This window comes from Calypte anna, chromosome 5A, assembly GCF_003957555.1.
Source record: "Calypte anna isolate BGI_N300 chromosome 5A, bCalAnn1_v1.p, whole genome shotgun sequence".
Taxonomy (NCBI): Eukaryota; Metazoa; Chordata; class Aves; order Apodiformes; family Trochilidae; genus Calypte; species Calypte anna.
The window spans coordinates 11,065,678-11,088,251 of NC_044251.1; the positions used below are offsets into that span (position 1 = coordinate 11,065,678).

The 22,574-nt window shown below is 36.5% G+C and overlaps 1 protein-coding gene across 1 annotated transcript in view; it reads left to right on the plus strand.

Moving 5' to 3' along the window:
* FSIP1 (fibrous sheath interacting protein 1) overlaps nucleotides 1-17,528 on the plus strand; it is a 77,495-nt gene extending 59,967 nt beyond the window's left edge. Inside the window, exons 12-13 of the mRNA XM_030452284.1 lie at nucleotides 13,945-14,491; nucleotides 17,458-17,528. Of these exons, the coding sequence (XP_030308144.1) occupies nucleotides 13,945-14,491; nucleotides 17,458-17,480 (570 nt within the window). The 3' untranslated portion in view covers nucleotides 17,481-17,528. The remainder of the gene's footprint in view (nucleotides 1-13,944; nucleotides 14,492-17,457) is intronic.
* The last annotated feature ends 5,046 nt before the right edge of the window (nucleotides 17,529-22,574 follow it).

Genomic DNA, 22,574 nt, shown 5'->3' on the forward strand with positions numbered 1-22,574 from the left:
TATACCAGCTGTAAACTCTTGGAGCAGGGCAAGGCTTTCTCTCCATTCTTTCAAACATTATGCCCCTTTTTTGCATAGACAGTGGAGTATTTTGCCCTTGGGGCTGTCCAAAAGCTGTCCTTTTAGTTCTTAATTCATTGTATTTGTTGCATTAACAAATATCCACCACACCTTCTGACCTCTCTCCTCTGCCCTGCCTTTTAAAGTTCTCAGCATTAACCTTTTTTCCTGTGTCGTGTGAAAAATAAAAAAATAAAGCTGAAGTTCCTCACTATAGAAATTATTAGAATTCTTTGAGTCTTGTTATTATTCCTAGATATTTTTAAAAGATGGATTTTTTCCATATGGTTCATTTCATGAACATATGGGATTGTTTTGTGGTTTTGGGAGATACAGTGATCCAGATTTTTTCTGTATGTCCTCTAGTCATATATTAAAATTTATTTTTTAATTATATGATTGACTACCTAGTACTGCTAGAATAGGAATTTTTCTTATATTCATCCACTTCACCTACTCAAAATATTTTACTATTTAGTACTGTTTTCATTTGCAGCCTGATTCTGTACCCATCCTGATATTTCTGGTTTCATGAATAGATCAGTAATTAATTAAATTAATTAGAGTGCATGGTGGGTATATGCCTACATACTTGTACACCCTTTCCCTGAGTGCACATACAGAGGTATAAATCAAGCAAATGAGAGAGACTTAATCTGAGACTTTTTTATTTGTTTATTTTTTTTAAACAAAATGTGAATTTCTACCACGTGTGCCCTGGGAACATCATGAGAGGAGGACAGTGGCTGAGCTGACTCTGCCCCCAAATCTTGGGCAAGTCAGTTGAAGCTGCATTGACTGAATTTCTATGGATTCTTGAGGGCTATGTGGTTTAGAATAATATTCAGAGCTGTCAGTTTACTGAGTTTGGAACAACCCAAGACTAACTTAAAAGAGGGAAAAAACCAAAATCCAAACCTGGCTGGACTGTCACCCTTTCTGGAGCTTAGGTATTTTGTGGGGGCTGCAGTCAGGCACTTTTGTCTGAAAATTTAACACCTAGAGGAACTTTTTAAAGCTAGGCACATTAAAACATTTTTGTTTCAAACGAGGAAGAGCTCTTGTAGTTACTCTATATATCTGATAATTCAAACATTTGATTAGCTCTGGTGGAACTAAATTTAGTTCTTTGTAAGCCTGCTGTTTCAGACTGCATCTGTGATGTCAGAGAAAGCCATCCATCCTCAATAAGATATAGAATAGATGGCAGTGCAGCACTGTTCACAGCTGTCGCTTTAACTGGGCTCTATTATGCAAGGCAAGGCAAGGCAAAGAGAGTGTGCCTGCAAAGGTGGAAGGTGCTGTGACCCAGGGCTTACCACATCCAGCTCTGAGTAGTGAGAATGAAGTGCCTTAAGCCCCTTTCCCAAGAGTCACTAGAGCATAAAATACAAAAATACCCATGTCATATCCCTCCCCTTGTTATTGGCCACATCCTCCATTTATGGCTTTTTAGTGCAAGGACTTAGAGCTTATTGCTCCTACTGAGCAGTGTTAAACTGGCTCACATAAACTACAACTGAATGACCCAGGTAATAAATACACTTCCAGTAACACATAAAGTAAAACATAGACTGCATCAAGTGCATCTGTTGTGTTAAAAGAATTCCTGTATTGAGGGATGTTTAGTACTGTAAGGGGACACATGTGGGAACAGATTTCACAAGGCAAGAACAAGTTGGTTGTGTCTCCTGAGAGACAGACCAGTGAGATCCACAACAATTCATTCTTAAAATTCCAGAAGGAATGGATTTCTGATGTCTCTGAAAAGAACAGAATATCATTGTGTGGCTCAGAACCATGATGTGTCTTTCTTAATTAAAATTCATTCATTTTAGCAGTTAGGTTAAACTGTGCCAGCCAGGCTGGGATACACACAGGTAATCACATGGTAGAGGCTATACTACTACACAGCATTTTCCTTCCAGATTGCAGCTGCATCCAATTTTGGTTTTTATATAAATTTTCGTGTCTCTAACAGCAAGTTGCATATTTATGCATGTTTTTATTACTGTCATGAGCACTAAAACCCCAGATAATTAAAACTTCCATCTCTTCTGGTATGCTTTCCTTGCATTTTATGCAGTATGCTAGCTCTTGCTGCTAATCTAAATTTTTTCATAGGTGTGTATATTTCTATGAACATCTGTTATACATAGTTTGTTATATGAACTGTGTTTCAATCAGGTCCTTGGAACATTTTACTTGAATAATTAGCTCCTCTATTCTGAAACTCCTTCAAAAGATTGAGATATTAAGCCAAATGGAAAAGCTTATTGGGGAAGCATGGTAACCTAAGCAGTGAGTGTCTTGATTAAAGAGGTTATGCCTTCTAAATACTTATCACCCACCCTAAGCTTCTACTTTTTGTTTCAAAAATGCCAATCTGTTCTCTTTTCAGTGCATTTCAACAGGATCTCTTGATCTGAATTAGCCTCATGGACAAGTAGTCTGCTTGTCACTGCCTGGAAGGTGCCCACAGAACTCCTGACTGCCATTGCCTACTGACTGAGTGACTCTGATTCCACCTAACTTAGAGTAGTGTAGTGTCCTCTAAAACCAACAATGTCATCCTTAATTCATCAGAAGCACAGCTCTGAACTTAGGTTGTTTTTCTTACCAAAGCAACCAGGCAAAAACATTCCAATGTGCAGTAAGGAAGGTTCCAAGCAACTGGGGTGCACAGCGCTTTGTGCTGAAGCCATTGACCTTGTAATGTGATCACACAGACTTTTTGTACATTCGTCTTTCAGATCTTATGAGTGACATGTGAACTTTGACTTCATGGGCAAAAGGCAGACTCCATCTCCAATAGAGTCACCTGTATCCCACATGCATGATAAATCTACATAACTTTCTTTTGAAAAACATGAGTCTTTTGGTGCTTTCGTGTTGTTTACTAGGAGAATATTGGACTTTTTTTCCTTTTTGTACAGTGGTGTGCAGTCTGAGTTTAAATGGGATCACCCCAAGCACTGTTTAAATATATATTTTAGCTATTTCTATAAGAACTACAGGTTTCAAACTGCATAAAATTAATTTTTCTGTGAACTACATACAGCTGTAACATTTTAGATTTTGGTAATTTGTTACTTGTTTCTAGAATTGTACTAATTTCCCTAGAAGTAAAATTTCTTAGCATCTTTGTTTACTCAGGTGTTTTGAAATTTATTTTATATACAAACACGTTTGGCAGAAAAAGAATTCAAACTAATATGTTCCTGTATTGTCAAGAAATTATTTTTTCAAATGTCTTTCTCTTATAAAGCCTTTTGATTCTACATGGGTGTAATTATTTTTGCCCCTGTTGCAGGGAAGCCAGTGTGCTTATGCTTAGTAGATGCTATTTGGGCTATCTGATTTCCTGTTCATCTGTGACTTGGCTTGTAGCATTCTCTTTGATGATGAAAAGTGCAGGAGCCTGCCCAGTGTGGTTGTGTGACCTGAGAAATGCCACCAGTGCTTCTGGTTACAAATGTGGAGCCATCTCTTACCAGGAAATGAGTAAATGGAGGGAAGGAAACTTGCAGGGTTGTGTTCTGTACCTGTTGTTCTGTAGCTTCCAGAGTCAAATCAACCAAGCTTCTCTGTAGGGTGTGTAAAGGCTCTCTGGCTTTTTATCTCTCTGCAGATACCAAGACCTGTGCTTCTGGTTACACAAACCAGGGTAATAACAGTAAGGAACCACAGCATTTGGAATACATGTGCTTTTCTTAATGTCTTTGTTCTGTGACATGAGAAAGGATCTGCTGCTGAGAAAAAGAACAGCAGAAGATGCTGAGAGGCTTTTGTTTATTTCTAAGGACTAGAGCATTAAATAGTAGCATAAATTTAGTGACAAAGTAATGGAGAGGTTTTTCTTCATGCTCCCCCCTTCCCACCCCCCCAAAAAAAAAAAAGGAGCTTGGCTCTCCTACCTGGTCTTACAATGCTTATACTGTTTCTAGTTTGGCCAGGACATAAAATATGTGGGGATTATTTATAATAATAGAGGAAATTTATCCTGCCACCAGGAATATTGGTAGTGCTGCACATTTACTATATTTCTAAGACAAGTCTGACGAAAAACTATAACTGTTTAGTTAAGAACTTCTGAAGAGTGACCTTTGTAGTTAGTAAAAAAATACAACCATTTTGCATTCCTAATTCTCTTAAAACAGCTGTCAAACATCATCATAATAATTGTTTCAATAATAACTTGTTTTATTTCAGTCTTAGCTTTTCTTATGGCTACATAGTAAATTTAAATTTTCTGGTTTAATATACACACACACATATATATATATATACACACATGAATATTTCAAAGTTTAACTCCTGTTCTCGCACTTACTGAAAACTGAGAGGATCCACTTCCCCTTCCTCAAAGTCAAGAACAAGTGTAGGCAGACTTGAAACAGTAAAATGTTAAAATGTTTTGCCTGGGGCAATATTGTTCATCACATTCTTCCTAAAGAACAATGAATGAAGAATTTTTTTTTAAAATGGAAATAGAAAAGACAGATGCAGGTAGCTCATTTTTTAAATGGAAATAGAAGAGATAGATGCAGATACCTCATTTCATAATGCCCTTCCAGTCTCTAGCAAATAAAAAGTTTCTTGATATTTGGAGATATTTAAAAAAAGACTGGATGTGGCACTCAGTGCCATGGTCTAGCAACCGCAACGGTGGTTCAAGGGTTGGACTCGATGATCTCTGAGGTCCCTTCCAACCCAGCCAATTCTATGATTCTATGATTCTATGATTGATTATTCTCTCTTTTAAAAAAATGTTTTTTCAGCACTCCATAAAATGTTAGGATTTTCCCTACTGTCCCTATGCTTACTCATCCACTTATATTCATTTACAGAGATGTTCCTCTAAAAGGCAATCACAGTTTCATTGATTTTAGACAGGTTGTTCTTCAGTGTGTGTGAATGTTCATGTTGTGAATGTATAGGGTCAGAAATGATTCATTAACAGTAATTGGGAATTTGATTCTTTCTTTTTTTTAAGGACACCTGATAGTCCTGCCATTGTGAGGTAGGATTCTGTGGTTGCAATTCACATGACTACAAATATTACAAGCTTTTTTTCTTCTTTCCACAGATATGTCATTTTTGGTACTAGTTAAGGTTTAAGTTTTTGCAGTGCTGTAATTGCACTAGAAGCCTTGCTACTAATTAAAAAAGAGAAGCAATCAAAGCCTTATTTAAAACTGTAATAGCTAAAATCTCAAAACAATGTGGAAAAAAAAAAAGGTTTCAAAGGTACTAGGCTTGTTATTTTTCTCTCTTTTTGAGTGCTTGCATTTGGCAATATGTGGCAATGCTGTTCGTGCTTTTATTGACCTTGTGGGGTGAACTACAACAAAACAATGAAAGCTAAGCCAGTGTGATCCATTATGGGACTTGGTATTTAAAACCAGGTGTCTTTACAAGTCTGTACTGCAACGTATTCTGGGAAACAACTTTCTGAAAAGTAGTGTCTTACATACTTTTTTCTAATCCTCTTGTTTGTCAAATCTCTGTTGTAATATTATCACTGTTTCCTCACTTTTTTTTTTTTAATAGCCTTTGTATTTTTATTGCAGCAAAGGCTTAAGTTTTAAAACAACAGTTGTAAGCAAAAAATGGTCTATCATTTAGATTTTAGCTAGGTTGGAATACCCTCTGGGGTGCTGGTACCACTCTGCAGCCTGAGAGGAGCTTGGGGAGCTGCAGTTAAAATCAATTCTTGGCTGATGCACTTGATTTAGTTGATGTGAATCCAAAACAGGGAGAGAAATACTATCACCTGCATTTAATGCAGAGCAAAAAACTCTGTAAGAAAGGTCACATATGTAAGAAACTCCACGATTTTTTCCTTAACTTGGGCAATGGAGATTGTACAGGGCCTGTATTACTTTGCTAGACAACACTGTACATTTCTGTGTCTTATTCTGTATACAGCAGAACTTCCTTCATAACATATGTTTGCTGATGGGAGGGAATATTTCCATCTCCAAAATACTCATCACAGGTCAATTTTGCCATATCCATATATTGGAAAAGTCAGTGTCCAGAGGTGCTTAATGCTGTTGTTACTCAGGGCCAATAAACAAGATTAACTTTAAAAGATATCTCTAAAGTATATCAGAAGATATGGTCTGAACTAAAATATGTAAACTATGATTTTGTTCCTTTTTAAGCTTCAATCTGTCGTTGCTTTTGGTGAATCTCCATGGCTTGCTGCTTCTTGGGCCAGTCCTTATTTTTAGTGAGATGAAACTAGGACCAACTACACAGGTCGTCTGGGGTTAGTGGGTTCCCTGTTCTCCTTCTTACTGGATGGAGTTTTATTGTTTCATTGGTGTTTTGGCACTTGCAGTGACTTTGCTACATTATCAAGACGAAAATGTGTGTGTCCTTAGTTTTGTTGCTCATTGTATTTTCTGTTTCCTTAATATAAACCTGTAAGTAGTTTTAAACTCTAAAGTTTAACACTGTCACAGAGTTTAAGGTGGCTGTAATAAAATGCCATGGTACCATTATACTACACTGTATCCACGTCTTGGAAAAAGAAAAGCCAACATGACCAAAAAAAAAAGAAAAAAGAAAAAAAAAAGAAAAATGGGTATTTGTAACAGAAAACAGCTGCAGCCACATCAAGGCATTTTTGTCTACTCTGCTGGCTTTGCCGAAAATTAAAGCCACAACTTAATAATATTCAAGGAAGATAGTTCTATGGGATGAAATCTGTTAAATGCTTAATAACAAACAGTTAAAAACACAGAATAGCATAGTCGAGAAACTCCTTTTGAATGCTAAGTAGCCTAGATTGCAGAAGTTCAGCTTCTTCAGTAAAAGCTGGAAAATTAAAGGCTTATTCAGAATTATGGATTGCAAATACCAGTTCAGGAATTTGCATCTTATGTTTTCACACGTGTTCAGTGTGTTCAAATAAAACCAGCTTGCTTTCTAACCCAAGAATACTTGAAAGTATATGAAATCAAGTGCTCCATTGGTTGAGGAAGGTTTTAGGCATGAGAGAAGAAATTATACAGTGATCATATATAATACTGTGCTTACTCTTTCCATTCTAAAAATGCAGTAGATTAGATGAGCTAAGCACTGAGCTAATCTGAAGTTAGAGGCGTTGAATTCTTGCAAAACATGTGTTGAGAACCTTGGAGTAAGATATATTTTAAAAATCAGATGCTTTTGTCATAGTTTAGTATTTAAATCAAGGGGGAGTTAATTTATTCAGCTGTTAAAATTTTTAAACTTTGGGTTTAGTTTTTTAAAGAATGTTTGACTCCTGTTGTTTAGTAACTTTCAGGATATGTTGATTTTCAGTAAAATGTGCCCATTACATTAAGTCTGCCCTAGTCAGGAAGGTATTTTCTGTGTATGCTTTGTTGCAGTTTAATGTATGTTTCCTTCAAGTTAGTTTTTACCTTTTCTTCTTTCTTAGTGAACAAAATTTCTCTCTTCATGGATTCTTGCTTATTAGAATTTTCTGCCCTTCTTGTGATGGAGGCTGGAGCATAATGAAGTAGCAAGGCAACAGTATTTAAAATAGTAAATGATATTTTCACTTCCTTTTTTTTTTTCTTTCTTCTGTCATCTCTGGCAAGCAGTTGCTTTCTCTTTATAAAGTCTGCAGGGTGTGGTGTAGATGATGAAGCAAAGTTTTTCATTAGTTACACATCTAAACTACAAGCAATTGACTGTATATTTTTGAGAAAGATAAAAATAAGTATTATGCTCCTTTGTGCACTAAATATGCCTGTTTGAATTAGTTTTGCCTGCAAGAACTTTTCATATTTGTTTTTGCTTGTATAATCTTGCTGCAGTTACCACATCTCTTATTCCCAAATTTCACCTATTTTTCTTTGTATCCCTCACTATTTTTTATGTCTTTTAAGATTTGTCTTTGTCAAAGAAAGGGAAAAATTCTTTAGTTTTGTTTTTGGCTTTTATTTCCTCATTTTATTAATATTGGGAATTTTCTCTTCCAAATTTTTACAGTTTTAAAATTTATTTTAATGGAGATTTTATGATTCCATGAGACTGATAATACCTTTGATGTGGTTCTGATGGCACATGATGTTACAAGTTGACTTTCCTTTTCATACAGGGATGTTAGCAGATGCCCACTAATCTCTTTTTCTACTGCTCCCATTTTCTGAAATACCTCTCTCCTTTCTGTTTTCTGGCTTTTAGTAGGATCAGCTAAAGAAATTGACTATCAGACCTTTTCATTCTGCCTTCACACAAACAGAAATGGTGGAAAAAATAATGCAACTTACAGAAGGAGAGGTAGCAGAGGGAAGATAACAAAAGCAGTGTGGTTCGTGTTCATTCGTGAGGATTTGTGTCTTTACTGAACAGTGCAGAAGTCCCCAGACTCCTGCCCAGGGCCACCAGATGGTGAATCATGATTGTATCATAAGGAGCTCTTGATTTCCATTAATCAGCTTCCAGTCTTAATTTTTAACACCATCAAAGTGGTACAGGTTCTCTCCAGAATCATGCTCACTGAATGGTAACCATGGTTTTGATTTATTCTCATTTTCCTTCATTACTTTTTGAAATAACCCTTATGAAATAGCCTTACAGAGGAAAGATTAACTTTTTTTTTTTTTTTTTTTTTAATTCTACATTTGTTAAGCTCTTTTTCCTAACATGTTCTGAAAACAAACTAGCAAGCACTAAAAGCCTAAATATGATGTGCTGGACAGTTAAGAATTCCTTTGTGGAAGTGGATGTGTGGTCTGGACATCCTGTGCTGGGTCTGCCTGGGATGGAGTTAATTTCCTTCATAGCAGCTGGTATGGTGATGTGTTTTGGATTTGTGACCAAAACAATGCTGATAGTACCCCCATGTTTCAGCTGTTGCTGAGCAGTGTTTTGTACAATGTCAGAGCTTTCTGTGTTTCTGATTCTGTCCTCCCAGTAAATAGACTGGGGATGGGCAGTAGGCTGGGAGGGGAAACAGCAGGGCAGGTGACCTGACCTAACCAGAGGATATTCCATACTGTTTAATGTCCTGCACAGCAATGGGAAAGGAAAAAAAGGGCTTCTAGGAAGTTACCCAGGTGGTGAATGGTGAACATTGGGGTAGATGGTCAATGATTGCCTTTGCATTACTTGCTTTGTTTCCTTTCTCTCTTCTTTTGCTTCTCTGTTGCTTCTGAAATAATTTCTATCTTGATCCAACATTTTTATTGCTTTTACTCTTCCTTTCCTCTTCCCTAATCCCACTGGAGTGCCATGGGGGTGAAGGGGTAGGGAGTGAGCAAGTAGCTGTGTGGTTATCAAACAGGAGTCTCATAAGAACACATTCCCATAGTGTACATCAGTTTACAAGTTATGGATATCAATTACTTCTGTGGTGCAAAAGAACTTTGGGCTTACTTAGCATTTCTGGAAATTCTAAGAAGCTCTTCCATAATAAGTTGGTGTGTCTGGTTTTATATGCAGCATATTAATAATATTCCATTGTAGCACTGACCAGTAGTGTTCATAGGCAGGTGTGTGGTGGTGCTTTGGTGTGATGCATAAAGGTGGTGAGCTCTTGGAGATGCTGGTGCACCTTGAGTTGAGTGGTGTGGAGATACATGGCAAGGATTGCCTTTTCAAAGCAGGATAGACCTGTTAGAGAATCTATTCATAAATAAGGAGAAAACTAAAACACCTTCCTATTCTGATATGTCAAAAATCTAAATATTATCTTTAGTAGATTAGCATACTCTTGAATGGACTCTTTTTATCAGAAAGGGAGTAGTTCACTTTAGAACTGACTGTTGCAGTCCCACTCATCAGTAAAAATATAATTAGAGCATCCAAGTAAAGTAGTGCAAGCAAATAAAATATTGTGAGAACTGTTGATTGTAATTCTTTCAGATCAAGCAACAGAGTATACATTTCTACATATGCCAGCTATGAATCCTTAAATAGTTCTGGCTTTCTGGTGCTTCTTCATTTACTGTGTGCCATTTTATGGCTATCGTGACATACAACATTCTTCCCATGCTAAAATCTGATAAAGTCTTTCAGTGTTAGTCTGTCTCTGTTGCTGTTGAGAAGCAAGCCTAAAGCTTTGAGCTTGCAGGGCTGTAGTCACAGCAGGTCTGTCCACAGCCATGTACACGTTTGCATTCCTGCCAGATGCAGTAAGCTTTTTTCTATAGACCTCTGTCACTGAGGAATTCAGCAAGGAACAAGAAATCTTCAGTCAGAGAAGGGCCACAACTGTGTGAAAAACTAGCCACACATAAACAGTAAAGGTCATTAGCAGGCTCCTAAACTCCTAGCTAGGAGTTAGTTTTTTGGATCATTAACAGTAAAAAGCCTAGGAAATGAATAGGACTCAGTGTCCTATTAAAAATTAGCCAGACAATTAAAAGGTTTTCCCATTCCTAATGGGAACCAGACCTAATAGCTCATTTTCCCTTGTGTAGTGTGCTGCCTCTGCATTTTGAATTACATTAATTCTGTGTCCTTGTATTTTTAAAGATATATCTTGAAGTATATTTTCTGGATAAGAGCTGTAAATTATTTACAGTAAGGGCAGAGAAAGCTTGGAAGAAGTAGAATATAGTGTCTCCCTAAGACTGTGCTACTGATTCTATGTCTTGTGACTCTAAAGTAGTGCAATTACCTGTGACAGGATTTCTTCTGGTATTCCTTGCTTACTCTTAGTGAGGTTGCTGTATTATGTGAGCCCATGAGTTAAAGTGCTCATTTGCTCACAAATGCAGAGCCTTTTTTGGTGTAGGGTGTCTTTCTTTATAGAGTATTATATATTTCCCTAAACAGAGCTTTATGATTTCAACATCAGCCTTTCTGCTTCCATTTCGAGACAAGTTTCTTGCTGCTGAGTGGATGAATGATGGCTATTTAAGATCTATCTTCTCACCTACTGTATATTTTCCTTAGTCCTGAACCGAATTTGGCACAACAAAAATGCAAACAGTGAGCCTTTATTATATTAAAATATAATTTTTGGAGAGGTATGTTAAATACTTTCTCTGTCTTTGCATACTTCCAAGACTGTCTTATAAGAAAATCTTACATTTTTTATAGGAAAACATAAAAAACAAAAAATAAGCCATATTTTGTGCTGTATGCTTTGCCTGCAGGCCTGCTACTCTGAAGGAATAGAAGCCTCCAAATTCCCAAACTTGTTCACTCTGTAGCTGCTACACTCTTTTCTGTCCTCATTCACCAATCTCCCCAATCTCCACCTAAAAGCCTGGTAATAATCAAGATAATCTAAGAGCTAATTTTTCAATACCTTCCTTTTTTTATCCTGAGAGGAAAAAAAGGAAAAATTCAATTTGGACAAGAGAGATTGCAGATAAATGGAGTAGAGATCGGGTGACTAAAAGGACAAAAGAAAGGCAGAAAAAGATGATCTTCCTCACTAGGTTTCTTTGGTGCTCAGTCCTTCATTTTCACCAGATGCAGAATTCCTTTCTGCAGAGTGAATTGCCCTGTCATTATCATGAAATTAGCTCCAAATAATCTTGGCCAAGAGCTTTGAAATATGTTCGTATAGAGCCACACACTTAAAGCCATGTGGGAATCCATGTGAGTTTGCAGATGTGAGACTCTTCTGTGGTACAAATATAGCTGTGTTTGCATAGCACAATATCCAGCTCTGTGGATATCCTGAAGATACAGCTGTGCTTCCAGTACCAGTGTAACTGTGGTACTGCTCTGCTCTGCCTCCCTGAATGAATGCATCTTGTTTCTTTTAGCCAGTCCATTCTAATAATGACTATTTGTAAACACATGTTGTCCTACAAGTTAAAATACTCCTTCAAGAAATGTAAGTAATTTAGCATGGGCTAGCAGATTAGGTTGAGTGTGAAAATTTGAAGAATTCCATGCTTCACTTTTGATCTATCTTGTTTTTTTCTACTAACTGTTTTTCCTTGTCTGACTTATTTTTCATCAGTGAGTCTTTTCTGCACTAGGATTAAAATTTAAAAGCCTGAGAAAAGTTTGAAGAGGTTGTAATTTTTATTTTGTTGTCTAAGTAAGTGCTTAAGATTGTGGTTTCATTTTAATTATGCTATCAAAAGTACATTGATTGGTACCAAGATTAGCTGAACCTCAACATAATTAACTGATTTTATGTTCATCTACATAATGCTCTCTAAAAATAATGAAAATCTGTTGATGGTCTTTTTTGTTTGCTTGTTTTAATGTCTTTAACTTCCTCCTTTCTTTAATGTAGTTGTCTTGGTATGTATACATAGGAAGGATATTGGTCTGTGCAGGGAAAAAAAAGGTGGAATAAATCTATAAAATTAAGTTCATCAGCCAGTGCCAGACCTGTAATCACTCTGTAGCAGCAGTTACAAGCTCTTATTAATGTTTGAACATGTAAATAAAGAACTGTCTGAAAGTAATCAGAAATGTCTTTCTTTTTCACTTTGCAGTCACCTTCTAATTTTTAACAGCCACAAGTTTTACAAAGAAGTGCCATTTCCTTTCTGAGTGAAAACTGTCCCCAGTTTTAAACCTGAATTATGAGTTTTAAGGCATAGTCCAAGCAATGTGTGCTACTTAGCCTTTGATCTTACCATGCTGTATACAGCAAGCAGTCATATTGCACCTGTAGCTGGATAAGAAACCTTCAGCAAAAAAACCCAAAAATCATCTATCCATCTAATACTGGTTTTTCTACTGAAATGACAGTAGCTCCATGCTCTAGCACAACGTAAATTCTGTATCATAATAATTACATAATGAATAAAATTGTTGTTTGCTATAAATCACTGCAACCTTTGGGAGTTCATCACATTGTCAACTAATTCTTTGTAACTTGGAGGTTTGGTGAACCTGAGGTTTTGATTGCAGAAAGCATCTTTTTCCAGAAAATGTTGCATAATACCTATAACATTTTTAATATATATTGTTATATATGCTATATATCATATTTAACGGGTAAAAGTATTATGCATATTGAAAACATGTTGTACTTTTCATTGTAATCTTTAAATTGTCAGGGGGTACTCTGCTCCTGTCTTAAAAAGTGACAGTAAGGGTTGTAAAGGCTAGAAGTAACTCCCCATTGCAAACCTGTCTGAGGAAAATATCCTTTGCTATTCTTCACCATTGCCAGCTAATATCAATCATTATGATTAATGTAAAATTCTACAAAATTTCCAGTAAAGGAATCCAGCATAATGGAACTGATGTGAGTGTGCCACTTTCTGAATGAGAAATTGGTTGAAAAGATGCATTGGAAGTGACAGCTCATATAGAGCAGTAAAACTGCCGCACAGAAGATAGGGCTTTCTTCTGTCAGATGTCATGGGACATACTGGACATGCCCAGTACATGGGTAACTGGTGTGCTTTTTGTCACATGGTTAAGAGAGGCTGTGCTGCATTTCTGTGGGAAGCAGCTGGAAATGCTTCAATGTGACCAATCTCTGTGGGCTGGTGCTGTCTAGGACTGTTGTTGACCACAGTTATATCACCCCAGGAGCTGAAAGTCTTTGAGCAATGAGCTGTTTTGCTCTCAGAAACTGAAATCTTAAAGTGTGTCTATGTGTGTAAACACAGCAAACCAAGATATACCAAAAATTTGTGCTTTGGTAATTAAAAAGCATGGATATCTTATGGCAGACTAGCCCAAACCAAAGGTCTCTCCGTGCATTGTGGACACCAGACTTCTTTCTTAACTTCCATCATCTGACCTAACTAGAACCTAGTGAAGATTTTACATAAATGGTGTAATTGCTTAAATGTACATTTAAATTTAGTTTGAATTGAAAAGCATTGATATCAGTTTAAGAGTTCTGCCAGTGCTTTTCTATCTCTCCAACTTATGGCACTGCTTTTCATTAATTATATTTTGACAGAAGAAATTCTTGCCCCCACCCCCCCTTTTTTTTTTCAGACTGAAGAAAAAATGAGCCTCTCTGAAGAGCAGCTTAAGACCCTATTGGAAGAATGTGTGCAGGCTCCGAGAACAATGAGCAACGTTTCCATGCCAGAGGCTCAGGAATCTCTTTCTTGTGGATTAAGTCCCTCTTGTTACACAAGTCAAGACTCCACTCTTCACTCCACATCTACTCTTTCCAAAATGTTAGTTGAAGACCATATTGTAGGCATGTTAATGGCTCAGGAAAAGGCTGGAGTTGAAGACAAAAGCTCATGTGTTAAGGCAGAGAGTGAAATCCCTGGCTACTATATCAGCGAAGCATTGGCTGATAGTCGCTTATCAAAGGATTCACTGGCCCAAACAGGGGAACCTGGTGACCTAGAAGGTTTACAGAAGATGGGAGATAAGAGTATTACTGAAGGTTACTTTATGTCAAGAGCACTCCACAGCAAGAGGTTGAAGAAACCTTCTTTCTTGGGTGACCCATTATATTGCATCAGCATGAACAATGAGCCATGCACAGAGGCTGACATTCTCAGCATACCACTGCAAACCAAAGGAGGTGAGACTCTTAACAACTCTTTAGAATAGGCTTTTGATTATGATGGAAAAAAGAAGCAGGTTCTCAACAGAGGTATGCACCAATACACACTGATTATTGTGGTGGGGACAGGATGTGCTTTTATAAAGCATAAAACTGTGCCAAAAATAATATACACAAAATAACAGAATGTGTATTAAAAATCTTGCCCTGACATGACTGACTATGCCACTATGACTCTTGTGAAATACAATATTGATGCTGATTAATTCTGTCACCTGGAAAATAGTGTTGACAACACATACAGATAATCTTTTTGGTAGTAGAAGGTCATGTTCACTGTTCTACAGAGAGTAAATATATTCCCAGTAGTTGGTATAACATTTCACACAAATCCAAATGTTTCTTGAAAGTTTTTAATGAGGTAAATTTGGTAGTATAGAAACAAACATGACCTATCTATGTTAAAAATAAAACATAGTTTTCAGGGAGCTCAAGATTAGATGTAGAAGATAACAAAACAAATGCATACTGCATCATTTCTATAAATTACTTTCAGTCCAGTAAAAAGAAAAATAGACTTTATCTAGAAAAAAAAATTCACCCTATTATAAAAAGATGTTGGAAATGTCTCTATATTTTATGTCTTATGCTTACAAGCAATTATATAGTGATATTGAAATCTAGATTTACATTTAATCTAAACCCACTTTATTTCTGGCAAGCAAACTGTTCAAATAAGCTGGATTTATGGCAGGTACATCTACATATTTAATTTCGTTTCTAAAAGTTGTAACAGTGTGAAATTGTTTGTGATTAAATTGCTATAGTTTTATTAGAAAACAATAAGTTGTGATAGATCTGTCAGACCTTTGTTATACTGGTAATCAGTTGTGAATTTGGTATAACTTTTTCACATTCTTTGGGGATTTAGAAGAACACCCTAATGCCTGTTTACTTTAAGCATTCCTTAATTATGATCACAACTGTTTCTTTGGTTTGTAATTAATCTTTCTACAGTGAAGGGAAAGTTAATATTTTTTTAAAGTGAGTCCACTTATCAGAAATCAAGAAAACTTATTATTAATGTTTTTTACACTGCCAAACTTTGGTATCCACACGCATCTGCCATATTTGCCCATGATGACATTTGGACCATAGCTGCAATAAGAAGAAAATAGAAATACACCAGCTGTAGAAAAGGTTGGACTTTTTTTTTTTTTTCCTTTAGCAGGTTAGTTTTCAACTAACCTCATGTTCCAGCCTTGCTCTTCAAGTAGGTGCAAGCACCAGTAGAGTGGAGCAAAGGCAGGAGGAGGTGGTCTGCCCCAGAGGAGAGTGGGGTGGCAGTGGTGGGGATGGGCAACACCACAGGGAACCAGCTCTGCCAGTGACACCCAGACATCAGGCAGGGTACACCCAGCTACACTCTGCACTGGTGGCATTCTTCAACAGCTACACTGACAGATATTAAAGTTTACCTGTCTGCATTCACGTGGTTTAAAGTTCTCCCTCCTTGAGTCTGAATAGATGTAGTACAGGCAGAGTCGTATCTGACTCAGCCCCATGGGCTGTGGGATGCGGTGTGTGAATTCAAGCAAAACACCATGCACTGCATTTGCTGTGTAGTGAAATGAGCAGGTAACTGTTTGTACCTATTGTGGTAGATATAGGCACCATGAGATAATTTTAGGATAAGATTTCAGCTATTTCATGTTAAAAGTCTTTGAAGGGAATATGTTAACATTTATCACATGTGAATTTAAAAATCTTGGGGTCATAATCATGCATCCTGTCAGAGCAATGCAATGGGTGTTTTGATAATCTGTTTTCAGTAGTGGCTGACTAATATCCAATCATATAGCACTCAGACTTGGATGGTTAGTAAACATCTAGGTTTTATGGTCTTTTTGCTAACCAAGTATTTTTTGGGGGGAAAGTGCTCTGAATTTTCAGTGATCTGATTTTCAGATCTTTTAATTTTTACTAAAAACTTAAACCAAAACCAATTCTATCATTACAGATATCATTGTCTCATCAGGCTCTGAGTCTTTGTGTTTGATTTTTAAAGATGGTGTGAACAGGTTATCAATAATTAGGCACAATATAAGTGCAACATGTACAGTCTAAACCAGAAAACGCTGATAATTTCCATGGACTTAATTTGTTTCCCACAAGGGTGACCCAGTTCTGTCCTAAGCAATTATTCCTGGCATAAGGAAAAGATTCTGATTTTTATTTATGAAGTTACCTGATGTATTCTATAGGTAAGCTTATTGTTAGTCCAGACGTGATTAGATGTGCTAATTATATTGAGGGATGAAGATCCCAGTGCATTGCCATTTTAAGGCAATTACATCCATAGATGGAGGTGTCAAGTGTATTTTTATTTTAAGAGACATCTACAGCTGAGATTTATTACAGTTGTAGTTCTAAAGAACATTTTAACATCTATGAATAATCTTCTGTAAAAAGTTTTATTTTCTGGCCTGCCACAATGCTCTTTATGCTCGGTGTAGTGCTCTGTAAGCAAGAAAACTCTGTGTATGTGAAATGGGCTTAGCAAAATTTCTGTTTTGCAGTCATTTTGGTATTGTAGTCTGTGATATAGATTTACTGAAATTTATTATTTATGGAAAGATTAACATCACTCATATATATATATATGAAGGAAACTGTCTTTCAGAGGTAATTCCTTCTTGAAAGTGTCAAGAATTTGTATCAGTCATATGCATGTAAAACATAGGTGATGTTTACTGAGATAAACAGAAGCTAGACTTACCCACAGAAAGATATGAAAAGTTATTTCTCTCTCAATTTTTCTGTCATATGAGCCAATTGGTAATTATTTCTAGATTTGTTTGTTTATTTTTTGTTTGCTTTGGGGGAGGCATTGATTTTTTTTTTCACAAACTGCTGTTGCTTCTTTATCTTGCAAAAACTGCAGTGCTTGCAACAATTCAGTGTTATTCTTTTCTTTTTTACAGATGCTGTGAAGACTGAAAGTTGAGGGGAGGCTGACTTTACACTTCTTTACACAACGGGTTTTCTAAAAGTGTAGTTTTCAGACACTCTGAAGGCAATGAATTATCATAATTGAAAACTGTTCCATGAGACGATTTATTCTCAAGAGATGATTTTTTTTATCATTATAATACATTCTTGCAGTTTGGTTTCAAAAGAAACTCTTGCACTTGACTAAATTTCCTGGGAGTGCTCTGTCTAATGAATTACTGTGGACAGCATTTGTGTATCTGATAGACAGACGTGTCTTTGCTCTTGAAAAATACACAATACAACCTGCAAAATTCCATTTCTATAGATTGGACTTCATTTAAAAAGTTGTGAAATGTCCATAAAAATTTTATTTTTTCTCCTTTACTCACAATCTACTTTTTTTTCATAAAGTTAGTTAGAACCTGGCCTCTGTTGTGCTATTGCAGTTTGCTGAAGGTTGCAACCTGACTTCTGAGCCCTGACTTGACCAGGCACTTGGTTCTCTGCCCTGGGGCTGTCGTCTGAACTGCTCATTTGATTGGAGGTAAAGACTTGCAGAAGTCCTCTGCTGGGTCAGAACATCAGCACCAATCTACTCAGCTATGTCTGATTCTTGATCCTGCAGACAATCTTATCCTCTGGTTAAGAGGTGTAAGTGAGTGTTGAAAGATCACAGTCCCTTGTGAAGGCTTAGGGTCAATAAAAGTGAAGGGGTTCAGAAGTTTAACCTGGGTGTTACTGGGTTGTGGAATGTTATAGTAACAGCAAACTGGAAGAGGCTAATGCATCTGTTTTGTGTTGAAAATAATAAATATTCATTACAAATTTTTGCTTGTCTACTCTTTAACTATAATTTCTCCAGAATTTTCTACTTAATAACTGAATCAATGGTTAGTTTTTAATTTCATGTGCTGTAGCATTAAGAGTAAGGAGACGACATTAAAAAAACATGGTTTTCTTTTTAAACTTTTTTTATGAGGCTGGGGAGAGGTGTTCTAGCAAAGGAAACTCAGTAGATTTTTCCCACCAACAAGCTCTCATTTGGCACACACTAAAAGGACAAAGGATTTCTGAGAGACTGTACAAATCTTCAACACTCAACAAGAAAAGATGTATGGATACAGTCTTGGCTGTACAGTGGGGATGTTATGGCCTGAACTTCTCTGAATGTTTAAGTTAATTCACATATTGTGCCAGATTTTATTCTCCTTTATGGAGTTGCCAATCTGGGTGGATGTGCACTTCTGAGGAAGTGGTAACTGCGTGAATATAGCAGAGATCAAAATCTAAACTAATTTTGATTAATTAAAATTTCAAAGGGGACATTCTGTTTGTGACAAGAAAGTGTTATTTATTGTTTTATTATCTGATATTTTTACTTGCTTTGAAGCAACCATAATAAGCCCATAGATATTGGGCATTCTGTATAGTTCCATGGGATTATTTTAAGTACATTTCATGGAGAAAAATCTTGGAATCTCATCTAGATGTTTTCCATAAAAAATGTAAGCCTATGTCATGATTTCTTCATTGTAGATATAATCAAAGCAATAGTGTTAATTTTTAAAAGAGCATTTTCTGTGCATGTATATTACTCATGCAGGACTGTGCACTGGCTGTAATCTCTTTACAGTCCATTTATTTTCACATGGAATTCATATTTTATAGAGTCTTCTCAAAAATGGTGTTAAAGTGCTCAGTTTTTGAAGTTCCTTTTCAAGTTTATATGTAGAGCATCAACAACGTATATTGAGGGAAATACTGCTTAATTCTTAACTTTCTGGTGTATTTTATTATCTTAAATCTCTCACTGTTAGGAAAAAGCTTTTCCCAGCACCCTGAAGGAAGAGCCTGTCCCTGATTAAGCCTTACAGCATTCTTGAAGTCACTTACAGTTTTTCTTCACTTCTGGCACTTCAGGGATAAGCAGGCAAATTGGAATGACTGTTGGCTTGAAGTGGATATTCCAACAGGAACTCTATTGCTTCACTTCCAGTCTAGGGAAGTGCTGAGCACCCCGCACCAGTTGTGGTCACTGCAAGCTGCAGAGACTCCTGAAATGCTGTTCTCAGGTTGTGTTGGGTCAGTACCTGAACTCTCAGACTGTGTTAAAAAATTAGTGACCTAATATTTATCTCTGCTTGGTTGCTACTGGTTCTTTGGGAAGAGGTGCACTATTAAGTCAAGCCCTCTTTTATTTCTTCTCAGTCTTAAGTAAAGCTGTAGGCAATAAAATTATTTAGTAAAGCATTTACTGGTATGAGGCATAGAATAAGGGAGGTATTATGTAAGATATAGTGACAAGGTCATTAGCTGAAACATCACCAATATCGGGGTAAAAGGAAAGTTGAATCTAGCAGGCTTAATGGATTTTTCTTTGTTTTTCTAGTGTCTCTCAGTTGTGACCTGCAATAACCCCTCCCTGGAGCTCGCCACTGGAATTCCAGCTGCACTGGAATGCGGTGGTTTTTCCTCAGGGAGTGATGCAGCAGTCTTAATTAGGATATTTAAATGAATTTAATCTTCAGCCTAGCTCAGGATTTGTAAACAGGTTTTCCACAATGAATACCTTCACTCGGCATAATTTGTATTTGCTAAAAATCTGTGACAAGTCACTTCTTTACAGTCCTTCCTGTTTCTGTTCATCCCTGGCAGAGCCCAGGGGGTTTTTAGAGTTTACTTTCTGACACTTGGACTTTGAGATCTGTTTTATATTGAGGAATAAGAAACTCTGTCTGTGTGTGTAGGGTTTTGCTCTTTTGTGCTGCTTATTTTACAGCACCAGAGATATAATTTTGTTCCAAAAATTTAATGTTGGTGAAAACAATGTGAAGAAGATGATTTTGGTGTGCTTGCATCTGTGTGCTGAGCAGCCACCAAACCATTCTGCCACTGTCACTGAGACTCCTCAGCAATACACGTCCAGTGCATGTGTTCATGGGGGGCAGTGCTCAGCCACTAATACTGTTTTATTTTAGTGTGTATGTTTCAGTGCTGCATGGTTTGTCCTTTAAAATGATGACCTCCAGAGTGGTTTCCTCGGAAGAAAAGGGGTGATTCAATAATTTTCATGAACTATATGTGTATATGTAAGTATATATGAATTGTATTTATTAATTTAATGTATGTAGTATGTAGTATATAATCCATGTATTTTTAGTAGGTAGATTTAAAGACCTGTAGTGTTGATTTCAGTGTGTTGTAGTAGTGCAAGAAGTTCAATTCAGATTTACAGTTACTAGGCAGATTTAGAGTGGTTTGAAGGTTTTTTTCCATTTCAAAGAGAAATGACATTAAAAAAAAAAAAAAAAAAAAAAAAAAAAAAAAAAAAAAAAAAAAAAAAGAGCTTGTTGAATGTGGACAACAAAAGGAGTGAAGCTATTCTTATCTGTCCAGAATTCAGGTTTAATTTAGTGTAATTCAATCAAAGGGTGATAAAAAAATTCCAGTTCATCATTTAAAAAAAAAAAAAAAGAGAGAGAAGAGGAAAAAGCCTCACAACCATTCTCAGCCAAATGTTTTTTTCCAAGCCAGCTGAGGGCTGGTATCTACTCTGTGGCTCTGCAGTGCATGCCTGCCCTCTCACTTCCCGAGCAGAGCTCCTGCAGAGGCAGTGGACATGCTGAGCACAGAGTGAAAACAGGCTCTGCAAAAAGTGTCTGCACAGATCAGAGAGGAAAGGGCAGCTGAAACGTGTCAGGAGAGCAGCAAGGACTAATCTAGAAGTGCAAAAAATGACGCCAGTAATTTGTGGGGCAGAAAGAGCACAGTTTCACACTTTCAATCAGGGAGGGGATACATGAGATGCTGGTTTTGCAACTTGATTTCTGTCATTTCAGTATTGACAAGCATTCTTACATTTTATGGAAAAGATACTTGTTTTCTAGGTAGAATTTCAGTAAATTGTATGAGAATGAACCACTTCTCTTTGTTTCCCTTCTTAGAAAAGCTTTCTAACCACAGCTTGAAATTGGATCTCTCATACACTGATTACACTTCCAAGAGTGCTTCCACCCCCAGTTGCAAAAAAAAAAAAAAAAAAAAAAAAAAAAAAAAAGTCGCAATTCCAAGAATAGACACAGAAAACAAGGTGCTTTGGCAGATGCCAGTTGTTAAATTAGGGAGGTTTTTGAAATCTAGGAAAAATAATGACTGTAATAGTTTTGGTGGGTTTTGTTTTATTTTTTTTTGGGTTTGTGTTTTGTTTGTTTTTCTTTTGTTTTCAACAGATTTATTTATTGAGAAATAATTACTCTTTTATTTGTAGCTAAATTTAAAGGCCAAGAAAACTGTTTCCTTTTAAAGTAGAATAGAGGCACTTGAATACTACTAATGTTATAACCTACAGTTATCCAATTATACATTTCATTGAGGGATTGGCTAGAAGCCAAGTGCAGCAGTTAGAATAAAGGCTCCCTGTTATTTAGGTCTATGTGAAATAATTCACTGCTTGCAATTGAATCTGCAGTACCTTACCTATTATGTTAAAAAAAAAAAGCAAACTGTGATGCTCATAAGTGTAGATTAATTTCTGGAGTGCTCAAGTAAATTAATAATTTTGATTTACAAGCAGATAGTCTGCATTTAAAACTTTTTTTTTTCACCTAAAAATTAGATGTCTTCTTGTAGAAATTCTGTTCTATGCCATTATTTTCCTATTGTTTGCTTTGTGTAGCTGGTATGCATAGTTTTGGTGGGAAGGGTATTGCCAGAGGCATTCTACCCTAATTTTGCAATAATACTAAAATGGGCTCTCCATACTCATTTTGTGGGACACTGACACAATATCTAACCAGCACTCAGTTTAGCTCTTGGTTGTGTTGCCTAGGCTAGCAGGTCTTGAAATTGAAAGCTACTGATTAAAGAAGTAATTTATGTTGAAAGTCAACCACTTAGCATAATGCAGACTTCACTGCAAAATGATGGCAATATCAGTAAAAAGTGCAGTGTTGTCAAAGATGCAAATCTTGCTACAGTTACTGGTTTTTATCTCCACAGGTTACCAAGGGTTAAGTCCTACACTTCTTGAACATATGTTTGATGCAGATGAACACTTGAAAACTTAGTCTGCTGTATTTGCATGGGTTCTGAGAAGAATGTGCTATGG